General features: G+C 44.9%; 3 protein-coding genes across 4 annotated transcripts; 2 read left to right on the top strand and 1 right to left on the bottom strand.

The window, feature by feature from the left end:
- Positions 1-8: 8 nt before the first annotated feature.
- Positions 9-2,427, bottom strand: LOC108150220 (protein phosphatase inhibitor 2). Its single transcript, XM_017278263.2, has 5 exons — positions 2,154-2,427; positions 1,691-1,788; positions 1,456-1,623; positions 981-1,075; positions 9-925 (listed from the first exon to the last, which is right to left on the bottom strand). Exons 2-5 carry the CDS (start codon positions 1,768-1,770, stop codon positions 651-653), a joined length of 618 nt encoding a protein of 205 aa, XP_017133752.1. The 5' UTR covers positions 1,771-1,788; positions 2,154-2,427; the 3' UTR covers positions 9-650.
- A 336-nt stretch (positions 2,428-2,763) lies between these two features.
- On the top strand, positions 2,764-6,934 carry LOC108150338 (85/88 kDa calcium-independent phospholipase A2). Of its 2 annotated transcripts, XM_017278465.2 has the most exons (8): positions 2,764-2,897; positions 3,228-3,353; positions 3,498-3,790; positions 3,848-4,147; positions 4,202-5,022; positions 5,088-5,734; positions 5,791-6,126; positions 6,189-6,934. In XM_017278465.2, exons 2-8 carry the CDS (start codon positions 3,314-3,316, stop codon positions 6,419-6,421), a joined length of 2,670 nt encoding a protein of 889 aa, XP_017133954.1. In that variant the 5' UTR covers positions 2,764-2,897; positions 3,228-3,313; the 3' UTR covers positions 6,422-6,934. The 2 variants fall into 2 exon arrangements, with proteins under 2 accessions (XP_017133954.1, XP_017133955.1); XM_017278466.2 differs by lacking the exon at positions 3,228-3,353.
- Positions 6,935-7,542: 608 nt separating this feature from the next.
- On the top strand, positions 7,543-10,575 carry LOC108150363 (poly [ADP-ribose] polymerase tankyrase-1). Its single transcript, XM_017278500.2, has 3 exons — positions 7,543-7,640; positions 7,703-9,112; positions 10,064-10,575. The coding sequence occupies exon 2, from the start codon at positions 7,930-7,932 to the stop codon at positions 9,022-9,024; it is 1,095 nt and encodes a 364-aa protein (XP_017133989.1). The 5' UTR covers positions 7,543-7,640; positions 7,703-7,929; the 3' UTR covers positions 9,025-9,112; positions 10,064-10,575.
- The last annotated feature ends 464 nt before the right edge of the window (positions 10,576-11,039 follow it).

The raw sequence follows: 11,039 nt of genomic DNA, 5'->3' as shown, positions 1-11,039 counted from the left end.
GTTTCAACTGGGTTTCGGGCTCTCTTTATTGAAACGTTCGCATTCGATGGCTTAAACTTAATAGTAATCATAATAGTATCGCATTAATAAATAACTAAAAGTAAGGCCAAATCAACTTCAACGCTAGTTACAACAAGTTATACCCGATGTGGCACTGGGCATCCAATCAATTAAAATGCAAATGGAGCTGCGAACGGGAGACTTGGACTAAAATTCAACGGCTATCCGTAGCGATATCAATTTAAAAGACATTTTTAACTACATTCGCAACAGTACGCTACGGCTGAGACGCATACGATAGTTATATTTTGGGTCGCAAAATCAGATTCTCCGACCAGATGCACAGTGTGTGTGTGTGTGTGTGTTGTAAAATCAATTTGCAACAAGTAATGCCTTGGCTTAACGGCTGTGCTCACTACTCGATGACGAATTTCCTTGGCGACGGTTTGTTTTTCGTGTTTAGTTGGGTAAATTTCATTAATCACGAGTGACCCTCGCCGCTAATCGCTAATCAGCATCCACTTCTCACTCCGCGCTCGCACAGCACTTGATATAATTTCGTTAGTTCATTGTTTGGATGAGCTGCCCTCAGAATCGTCCATTGTCCGCTAGGTAAACATTAGTGATTGATTGATGGGTTGATATTGCTTCTAGTTGTTCGATGGCTCCAGGTCCATGTTGTGGCCGGCGCTGGTAGACGGGGATGTGGCTGAGTCGGCATTTGAGCTCGAATTTTTCGCAGAACTGCTCGCAAAGCGGCCGGAAGTGGAAGCGCCCTGTGCCGAGCCCGATGGCCGGCTATCCGCGCCCTTCTCATCGTCCTCGTCGTCGTCGTCCTCCTCCTGGATCAGTTTCCTTGCCAGCTTGACGGCCTCGAACTCGCGGTAGTGGGCCTTGCGACGTCGCTCAAATTCCCGCCGTCGTTCTGCAACCCAAGTACATGAAAAACGTTTGCAATCTGAGTGGTTCTTGGCACTTACGTCGCTCCTCCTCGCTCAGTGGCTGGTCGTCGCCGGAAGAGCCCTCATCCTCAATGCTCTCCGTCGACTGCTGTGTGTTGGCCGCTATGCGGAGTCTGCAAGGATTGTGCGGTTTAACAAATGTATACATTGCCTACTAAAACATTTTTTTAGTTTTTAATTATATTAGGGTTAAATATATAAACTAGATTGACGCTTGACTTTAAATAAGTGTAAGTGGTATAAGTATAAGTGGGAAAATAACTCAATCTTGCAAAAATATTGACTCTCGATTTTGTAAAGATGTCACTATCTACACGCTTATAATCTCTTAATGATAAGACAAAAAAACAATTACGTTTGCAAATAAGATGTATGTTAACTGAGAATTTAAGACGCATTTTCTGGTAAAGCAATTGGTATTCCTAATCCTACTGTTTGACTTATGACAGTCTCTTCTCTAAACTTAAGACGATCTTGTGGTTATTAAACATACTTCTCCACCAGCAGCTCCGTGTCCAATTCGTCCCTATTATCCTCATAGTTCTCCGTATAGTTGTACGGCGTTTTGGGCTCATCGATTTTCATATGTCCGTAGTCCTTGTCGGTCGGATGGAAGGTCTGCAACACGTTCAGCTCATCGAACTTGGCACTTTTGCGAAAACTTTGAAGGGAGAAGGATGGCAGTTAAGAAGGGTTTCTTTTTAACTGGCGTTTTCAGATGACCTCACCTGGCTCCCGACTTGTCGAAACTGCGCGAGGTCTTGAGGATGCCCTTGCAGGGCAGCTGTGGACTGGGATTGTTCTGCATCCTCGGGATCTGCTGTACCTGTGGGAGTACAGCAAGACCAGAATTGGATTTAGTTGTGGTCAGGGCACGTGCATAATTACGTCAGGCGGTTGGGAGTCACAGTTGTTGCTGCTGCTGCCGCTGCTGCCGCTGCTACTGCTGCTGGACAGTCGTGAATCACGGCGGCAGTAGCCGAACAGGCACTGAAACCGCGAAGTTCGCCAGATTATAATGGCAAAGGTGGCGGCGAGACTTGCGTTGCCATTGCCTCGTGCCCTTGAGGGGGTCGCCCGAGCCACCCAGGGGGTGGTGGCCAGCACGGCCGCCAGTCCCCCGACTACGCCCAGTTGGCCCTCCGCCGGTCCGATGGCCTCCACCTCCACCTCCATGACCGTTGCACTTACTTGTTTGATTTGCCTGTTAACTGCTAGTGCAATTGCAATGTGGAGTGCAATTTACGCCTCAATCTTCAAGTTGGGTAGCCAAATGATTATTCGGCGAGGAATGCGATCTAATCGTAGGCGCCAGCCGGGCGAGGTTGTCCTCAATTTGGTAACGTGGAATTTAACTGTTGGCTCAGTACTAGCCACTGCTCTTTAACGCGTTTCTAAATTCTATTGCAAACAAATGGCATCCGGTAAATATTCTAACAATTCTACTAATTCGCAAGTGTGACCGTGGCGGAGTACCAAGAAAATACTGTACAAATTTACATCCCAAATGGTTAAGAACTTCGATATTGATTTAGCACAGACTCGAACCAATTCGATTTTATTTAAATGACATTTAGTTTAAATTAAGGTGTGCTTAGACAGGACCGCATCAGCATTGTAAATTCATTAGAATTAAAGCAAATTAAGTGTTATTTCTGGATTTATTGAAAATTGCTTCTGTTAAGTGTTTGTGGTAATTTAAAAACATATACTTTGAATTTATTATAACTATTAAGGTTGTGAACTCTACTAGACGAACTAGTCACGAACAATCGTATGCCAAAGTGCCATCGCTGACAAAAGCTGCCACCGCTAGAAAAAAAGTTTGCAAAAAAACAGCTCAGTTTGTTATTTTGTGTTGCGAGATTTTTAAAGTGATTAAACTGGAATTGTGCGATAAGAACGCTTAGCAGCAGAACAGGAAAATGTTCAATGGTTGGTTCATAAAAGTGTTTATTAAAATATTCAAAAAATATCAGTTGGCATTAGTGTTCCACTAATTTACGCATCATTTTTTTTCCCCCAAATATGAGTAACTGACCCACAGAACAATAAGTTTTTTCTGCCAGTCATTTTAATGATTAGGTTTAGATGAGAAAAAGCCGGAAAAGGGAAGATTCTAACAATGGGGAAAATCGGGTGATCTGTTCGCTCCCGATTGGCCACAGATGTGTACTATTGATTTCTTGGCAACCCATCCAAAGCAACCACTTACTCTCACCCACACCCATGTAACTAACGAACTGGCCATTATTTCTCTGTCAGGTTCACCGCATCCACATTAGCCAGCTCATCCGCCACGTTCAAAGTTCAAGCAGCATCCGCAGCAGTCCATTCCGCACTCTTGAGTCATGTCGTGGATGGCCTTTGGAGCCCTGGCCTCCGGGTTTGGTATTCACCCCACTAAATCGTTACATTTCATTGTCGTGTTGACGTCTTGAGTGTTTAGTAGACTAGCTGAGAATGTGTTTGTCCCCCCACAAATACCCTCTGTCAACTTTTATATAATTGAATATGTACTTTTTACGACCGCAGTTCTTCAGCGCCTGCTGGGAGGCGATCAGCCGGCCAATAAGGTCTTGGAGATAAAGAGTGAATCGCTGGGAACGCTTCAGGTTTTGGCCCGCGATGATGCGATGGTGCTGTTTGCACCACCCTACAACAGCAATGACAAGCGTGCCGTCTACGAGATCATCCTGCAGCGACCCACCTCGGACTCCAATACCACGTCCTTTAGTCTGTACCGCTCCCCGGTGCAGCAGGAAGCCGAGGAACGCTTCAATGCCTTCATGCAAAGGCTGCCCGTGTTCGTCAGCATTGTCAAAGAGGTGCTTTAGAAGATCTCAAACAAATTGGTTCTGTTTTTAAAACCCTCTATATTTTAGTACTACAATGTTAATGGGCTGCAAAAGGCCTGCGATGCCCTGGCGGAGAATCCTTCATGGACGCTGTCCCATTTGATTGCCTACTTCAACCTGATCGATTATATCAGCAATCCCAAGATGCTGCAGTGCGTGGACCAGGCGGATGCCACCTGCATGATGTCGCCCTTCCAACTGGCCATCAAACAGGGCCACATAGAGATGGTGAAGGCCTTGCTGCCGTTGAGCAAGCTGGAGCACTTGGATGTCAACAGCAATTCGGTGTTTCACTATGCCGCCAGCACCACCAAAGAGATTATCAATGTGAGCACTCCGTCTATATCGATTGTAGACAAATTGTAACCCTTATTTGTTTAGCTCATCACGGACAAGAGCACAGTGAACCTGAATCACCTCAACTCGGATGGATATACACCCCTTCATGTAGCGTGCCTCACCGACAAGCCGGAGAACGTGAAGGCGTTGCTCCTGGCTGGCGCCGATGTCAATCTCAATGCTAAGAACATCAGCAAGCTGTACAAGACGTCCGCACCCACTTCGGTGGCCACTTTTCTGCGCACGAACATAAGCAAACTGTACACACAAGACATGAAACATGGTGGCACTCCACTGCACTGGTGTTCCTCCCGCGAAACCCTTCATGCCCTCATCATGGAGGGCTGTGATGTCAACTCCACGAACTTTGATGGCCGCACCGCTCTGCACGTGATGGTGGCCAGGAATCGTTTTGAGTGCGTAGTCACACTGCTGGCCCACGATGCGGAAATCGATGTGCTGGACACGGAGGGGAACGCAGCTCTGCACATCGCCATCGAAAAGAAGTTGGTGCCGATTGTCCAGTGTCTGGTTGTTTTTGGCTGTGACATCAACCTGAAAAACAAGGATGGCAAAAGCCCTCGCCACATGGTGGGCAACGATGCCAGTGGCAACAAAGAAGACGAAATTCTCTACATACTACACTCTGTGGGTGCAAAACGCTGCAAGGAGACTGGATCGAAATGTCCGCCCGGTTGCAATGCCAAGGGCAACTACAATGGCATACCGCCGGAGGCACCGGAATCCGTGGAACAGCGAGAGCATATTGAAAACATGCTGGCCACCACAAGTCGACAAGTGATGGGCGGTTTCCTGGGAGCGGCGGCCAATGGAATTCTGGAGAAGCCACCACCACCAGCGCAGTAAGTAAATGTGTAAGACTCAAAATGCATTGAAACTAAAGGCCTTTGCACTATTCCTATTCCAGAAAACCAGTTGTGGTCGACACTGAAAAGGAATTGAAGGGTCAAAGCATAATGGATGCCCTGTTGGGCATGTTCACTACCAAAGTAAATGCGGACGAGATGAAGAAGGACAATTCATCCGGCAGTTTGGCCAGCGGTTCGGGTACGCCCGCTTCACCCGCGGCCAGTCCGGAGCAGTTGCCGTCGCCCACATCGCCTTTTAGCCCTGAAATTGGCGACAAGCCGTACGGACGAGGGCGTCTACTTTGCCTGGATGGTGGCGGCATTCGGGGACTGGTCTTGGTACAAATGCTGCTCGAAATCGAAAAGCTATCGCGCACACCAATTGTCCACATGTTCGACTGGATTGCCGGCACCAGCACGGGCGGAATCCTGGCATTGGCCTTGGGCTGCGGCAAAACGATGCGCCAGTGCATGGGACTCTATTTGCGCATGAAGGAGCAGTGCTTCGTGGGCTCACGGCCCTACAACAGTGAGTTTTTCGAGTCCATTCTGAAGGACAACCTGGGCGAGTTCAACGTGATGACGGATATCAAGCACCCAAAGATCATGGTCACCGGTGTGATGGCGGACCGCAAGCCCGTCGATCTGCATCTATTCCGCAACTATACGAGTGCCAGTGACATTCTGGGCATTGTGACTTCCATAAGTGAGTGGGAAAATCATTGATTTCGAGAGAGTCTTTAAATTTTCTTCGGTTTACAGACAACCGCAGAATTCCGCCGCCACCACCGCAGGAGCAGTTGGTGTGGCGTGCTGCCCGCGCCACCGGAGCGGCTCCATCATATTTCCGAGCTTTCGGTCGCTTCCTCGACGGAGGCTTGATAGCCAACAACCCAACGCTGGACGCCATGACCGAGATCCACGAGTATAATATGGCTCTTCGCAGTGCTGGACGCGAAGCAGAGGCCATACCTGTTTCCGTGGTAATGTCACTGGGAACGGGTCACATCCCGGTGACCGAGTTGAAGGACATTGATGTCTTCCGACCGGAAAGCATCTGGGATACAGCCAAACTGGCCTACGGCATCTCCACCATTGGTAAGATTAAACAATGGATTTGTATGGAATAGTTTTCATAATACAAGATGTACCATTCCTAGGCAACCTGCTGGTGGACCAGGCCACCTGCTCCGATGGAAGAGTGGTGGACAGAGCTCGCGCCTGGTGCAGCACCATCGGAATACCCTACTTCAGGTTCAATCCTCAGCTGAGCGAGGACATTGCCATGGATGAAAAGGACGATCAGAAACTAATTAATATGCTGTGGCACACCAAGGCATACATGCACGCAAATCGCAACAAGATCATCGAGACGATCAACTTCCTGAAATAGCATGCAAGAAGGATTTAGACCACTTTCGCTGTATCGATCTCTTCTCAGAGGGATCCTTTCGACTATCGTCTGTGTACTTTATATTCGTTTCACTCCTTTTCGTTTACTTTGAGCACCTTTTCTGCGGTCTAAATCAGCCCACTCGCTGGGAACTCCCCACCCAATAACACCGAACACTCCCACCACCAAGCCTGAAAAAATGAATCTGTGTTTTCCCCTGTAGTCTTTGATTTTCCCACTTCCGAGGCTTTATCTCCAGGATTACCAAACGAAATACGCTTTGTATGTTGTGTTATTGGATTTAAGAAAGAACTTTGTCGCTCACATTAATTTATTGTCAACTTTGTCACATTGATTTTGAAATTTGTATTAACGCCCATGTATTGTGTGTAACCCTCCAATTGAATTTCAAGTCGAATTGTTTACTGGAAAACGACATTCCGTGCCGCTTTGTTAGAAAATGAATATATGTAATCAAGCACGAATTATGAATAAAATTTTTAGATGTTTTAACCAGTTTTAGTTCAAAATGGTGATGACTTATATTTTATAATAGCTGTGAATGCCAATCGATTGAAAATTTTATGACAAAAGTAAAACGTAACGACTTTGGACCATTATTTAACTGAGTTCTTTTTAAAGAAACTTAAATAATGACGATCACGATCAGTGTGCTTTTCTCGATCGTAATGATGATAATGATATTTTCAAATTTAGAAACTAATAAACCAATCGTAAGCAAAAAAAGTACGGTTGCAAAAGTTTTAGATTTATTACTTTTAAACTGAGCTTGCCAACGGGATAGAAAATAAGGGACATGGCTTAAAAAAACTGTTCTACCAAAAATGTTCATATTCCAAACAAGAGAATTAAAAAAAAACAATTGTTCTTAAAATAATATTAGAAACTTCACAATTTTGGAGATTATTTATAAAATGATTTAGATACTCTACTTTGTTACTTTCTTGTTTGTATTGTAATATTCTATTAAAAATCTTATAAAATATACGTACATTTTAAATGAATCTATTACTTAATTTTTCTTTTAAATGTTAGGCAGCCCTGGTAAAAATCGATAGGTCGCACTCAATCTATCGCAGACACCAATCGATAGCTAGCACATTAGTCATATCGATAGAGCCAAAACAAATACAAACAATCCAGTCTGGGTGCGAAAATATTATTCCTCCTGACCCCACTTACCAGATTCCAGATCCAGGTGAGCCAAAAACAATTTAAATTGTGAACTATTCAACAATTGCTGTAATATAATATTTTCAGATAAAGATAAATAGACTTGAAGGCGGCAGGGTCACACCAATAACTTGTGGTCAGAGTGACCAAAGTAGGCAGGAAAATAAGCAAAAATAAACAAACAATACAGACAGGAAAATAAGCAGCGCGTGCCTGGGAAGAGAATTTTCGTCGCAGGACCGAACACTGGAACCGGGAGCACAAACGCACTGCATCGCGAAGAGCGGAGGACGCAAGCCAAGTAAGACCGATAGATGGCCGCGGCCACCAACAACGATTCCTCCACCTCCGGCGTGGAGGCGGCCAAGGAGGAGGTGGAGATGTCGATGCCGCCGTCGCCCATGTCGATGGCCATGGTCCTGGCCAGGTCCACGCCGATGCCCATGCCCACCAGCGCCTCCAAGGGAATCATGATAACGCCGCCGCCGCCGGCGATGCCGCCCACGCCCACCTCGTCGCCCAACACGCACGGCGAGTGGCCGCACATGAACATCAACCTCAACCTGAACCTTAACCTGAACATGAGTTCGAATCCCAGCACGAATGCATCATTCCAGCTGAGCAGAGATCGGGGCGAGCACTTTGCCCTGCCGCACCTGCCTCCCCTGCCGCTGAATCCCAATGGCCCCAATGCCGAGTATCTGCCCAGCCTGATCCATCCGAGCACTTTACCCTCGGGCAGCAAGAGCTTCAAGATGCGTCCGCGGATGCAGAGGCTGAAGCATTCCTACAGCTACAGCAACATACTTGTCCAGTCCAATGGCCGCAAACTGCGCACCGCCGCCTCCACCTGCAACATCGAGCTGCTCAACCGCATCCTGGAGAGCGGGGCCAATCCGAACGCCGCCGACGAGTACAATCGCAGTCCCCTGCATCTGGCCGCCTGCCGTGGCTACATACCCATTGTCCAGCAGCTACTGAAGTACGGAGCCAATCCGAACGTGGTCGACTCGCTGGGGAATACGCCACTCCATCTGGCTGTGATCTCGGCCAGCTCCAACAACTTCAACATTGTGGTGGGCGTTCTGCTGCAGGGCGGCGCCAGTGTCCACATGTACGACCGCAGCAACAAGTCACCGCTGGAACTGGCCGAGGCCAAATTGAGATTGCTGCGCAATCGCTATGATCATCCCACGCCGGAGACGGCCAAGATCCTCGAGGACATGTGCATGTTGACCACGCTGATTTTGCGCTACATGGTGAAGCAGCAGCGCGAGCTGGAGGACCTCTCGGCGCTGGAGAAGCGCCTGCAGAACCTGAGCACCAGCGATGACCAGGAGCAGGTTGTATCCCAGACCGCCGATGAGCTGCTCGCCAGCGTCGAGCGATTGTCCATTAACAACAAGTAGGTGGGTCCGGGAAGGACGCTGGACGCTGGACGCCAGGGGAACCGATCCGCAGGCGGGCCCAAATTGCGTTCGATGAGTCGAGAATAAAGTAAGTAAGAATTTAATGGATTGACAATATTTAAATAACTTATATTGCTTAGTTTTGCTTCTTAAAACTATTTTTTAAATAGTTTGTCTTTATCACTCTTCCTCTTATTAAGAGATGTAAGTTGAAAACACCTTAAGTTCGTATTTCCAGTAGTAGTTTAAAGTTTGAATCAAACATAAAATTTAAATTTCATTGTGATCGCCGAATCAGAAAACGGAAGACCGAGTTGTGGTCCCAATAAATTAATCTCTTAAGCATGTGACAACGTTTTATTCGTCATAAGACTTTTTGTAATCCATTTGTGGTTTTTGTGACTCACACTATTTTCTACCCTTCAAGCGGAATTATAACTTGGACGAGAAGTTTGTTAAGTTTTGATAGGAAATCTTGTATCCTATTTAAATTAACTCTCTTTTCTTAATCATAATTTTTCAATTAGGGGTTTCCCAAATGCCTTGATTTCAGGACTTATGGTTGAAAATCAAAATAAACGATAGCGTTAGCTAAGTTGAAATACCAGTACCGGAATGAATCGAAAATGATATAAAACCATATGATATTTAAAAACAAACCAAATCGATATTAATAAATGTTGTAGATGTCCGATCAAAAACATTTTTTAACATTATCAGCGAACACATAAAAAAATACGTTTGAATAGTTCCACTGCGCGAAAGTTACACAGCGTTAATAATCGGAATAAATCCGTACGTTCCGTGTGACAAATATATATTACCTTTAGGATATAGTCAGTCGAATTCGATCAAAACTCAAGGGATAGCTTCTAAACACAATAAAATGATAATTTCGGACAGACGGACATTGCGATATCAACTCGCCTAGTTATGCTTATCAAGAATCAAATAAAATTAAGTAAATAGTTTTGTGCGCAGGATAATTGAATACAAAACTATAACACTCAAACTAATATCCTTTTTCGTTTCGTTGCAGTTTTTTTATCGTTTCCTAATTTGGCTGCCGTTGAGCTGGAGTTGGCATCGTCACAAGCAGCTGGAGAAGAAGGAGGTCCTGATGCCGATCCTGATCCCATCAAGCTGCCAATTTCGACCAACGCTCTCACACACACAAGCACACACACCTACACAAACAAAAGAAAACACACACATTGTTTCATGCGATCTTTTATTAAGTATTTCATTTAAGGTTCATTGTTTACGCAAACAATCAACAAACATGATTAAATTTTAAGCTTATGTTTAGCGCGCCAAAAAAAAAAAAAATTCAAGTTATGTAATGATGCAATCGCAACTCAAGAGGACACCTAAAAAACTGCTACATAACATTTAACTAAATGACTACATTGCATGGAAATCGTTAAGTGTCTATTGTATACTACAACAAACAAAATAATATGCGTGTAAACTCTCTCTGAACAATAAACGAAAAACCAAACGGCCATTTGACTTAATCCGCAGATCAAGCCGAAATCTGTAACTATATAACTAAGAGGACTTCTGAGTAATTCTGGTTTGTGGTGAATGCTACTGATACGGATTGCGTTTGGTGAGTAATAGAAAACAATTGATATTTTTAGTTTTAAAATGTGTTGAAGAGCTTTTAAATTAAAGAAAAGAAACAATAGTTTTTAATAAAAAAGCCTTACTATCTTTTTCTAATGATCCACCATTAGTACACATTTAAAAATCCATAAATTCAATATAAAATTAAAACTCAAACGGCATCCATAAATCTATCTAACAGCTTTTTCCTATTAGCAGTTAAATGTATTCGAAAATCGGTTAAGAGAACCCACGTTGGTAGTTTTTATGAGTATTTATGTTTAAACTTCCCATTAACATGCGATGGATAAGAAAAGCTAATCATTTCCAAAAAGATGCCCACGGCGAACATAGTAAACCAAATTGACGCTAAAAGCAAGTTAATACAAAATAAATGTTATAAATTA

The sequence above is a fragment of the Drosophila elegans genome, unplaced genomic scaffold (assembly GCF_018152505.1).
Source record: "Drosophila elegans isolate 14027-0461.03 unplaced genomic scaffold, ASM1815250v1 contig_208, whole genome shotgun sequence".
In the NCBI taxonomy this organism is placed as follows: domain Eukaryota; kingdom Metazoa; phylum Arthropoda; class Insecta; order Diptera; family Drosophilidae; genus Drosophila; species Drosophila elegans.
The sequence above is the reverse complement of the archived record's forward strand: the minus strand, read 5'-3'. Positions and strand labels throughout refer to the sequence as shown.

Bases quoted from the DNA above. Each gene is read 5' to 3' on its own strand.
- LOC108150220 (XM_017278263.2), bottom strand. From the start codon at position 1,770: ATGCAGAACAATCCCAGTCCACAGCTGCCCTGCAAGGGCATCCTCAAG. The intron at 1,076-1,455 runs GTATGTTTAATA...CAATCCTTGCAG, and splicing joins ACGGAGCTGCTGGTGGAGAA to ACTCCGCATAGCGGCCAACA. The intron at 926-980 runs GTAAGTGCCAAG...CTTGGGTTGCAG, and splicing joins ACTGAGCGAGGAGGAGCGAC to AACGACGGCGGGAATTTGAG.
- LOC108150363 (XM_017278500.2), top strand. From the start codon at position 7,930: ATGGCCGCGGCCACCAACAACGATTCCTCCACCTCCGGCGTGGAGGCG.
- LOC108150338 (XM_017278465.2), top strand. From the start codon at position 3,314: ATGTCGTGGATGGCCTTTGGAGCCCTGGCCTCCGGGTTTG. The intron at 4,148-4,201 runs GTGAGCACTCCG...TTATTTGTTTAG, and splicing joins CCACCAAAGAGATTATCAAT to CTCATCACGGACAAGAGCAC. The intron at 5,735-5,790 runs GTGAGTGGGAAA...TTCGGTTTACAG, and splicing joins GGGCATTGTGACTTCCATAA to ACAACCGCAGAATTCCGCCG.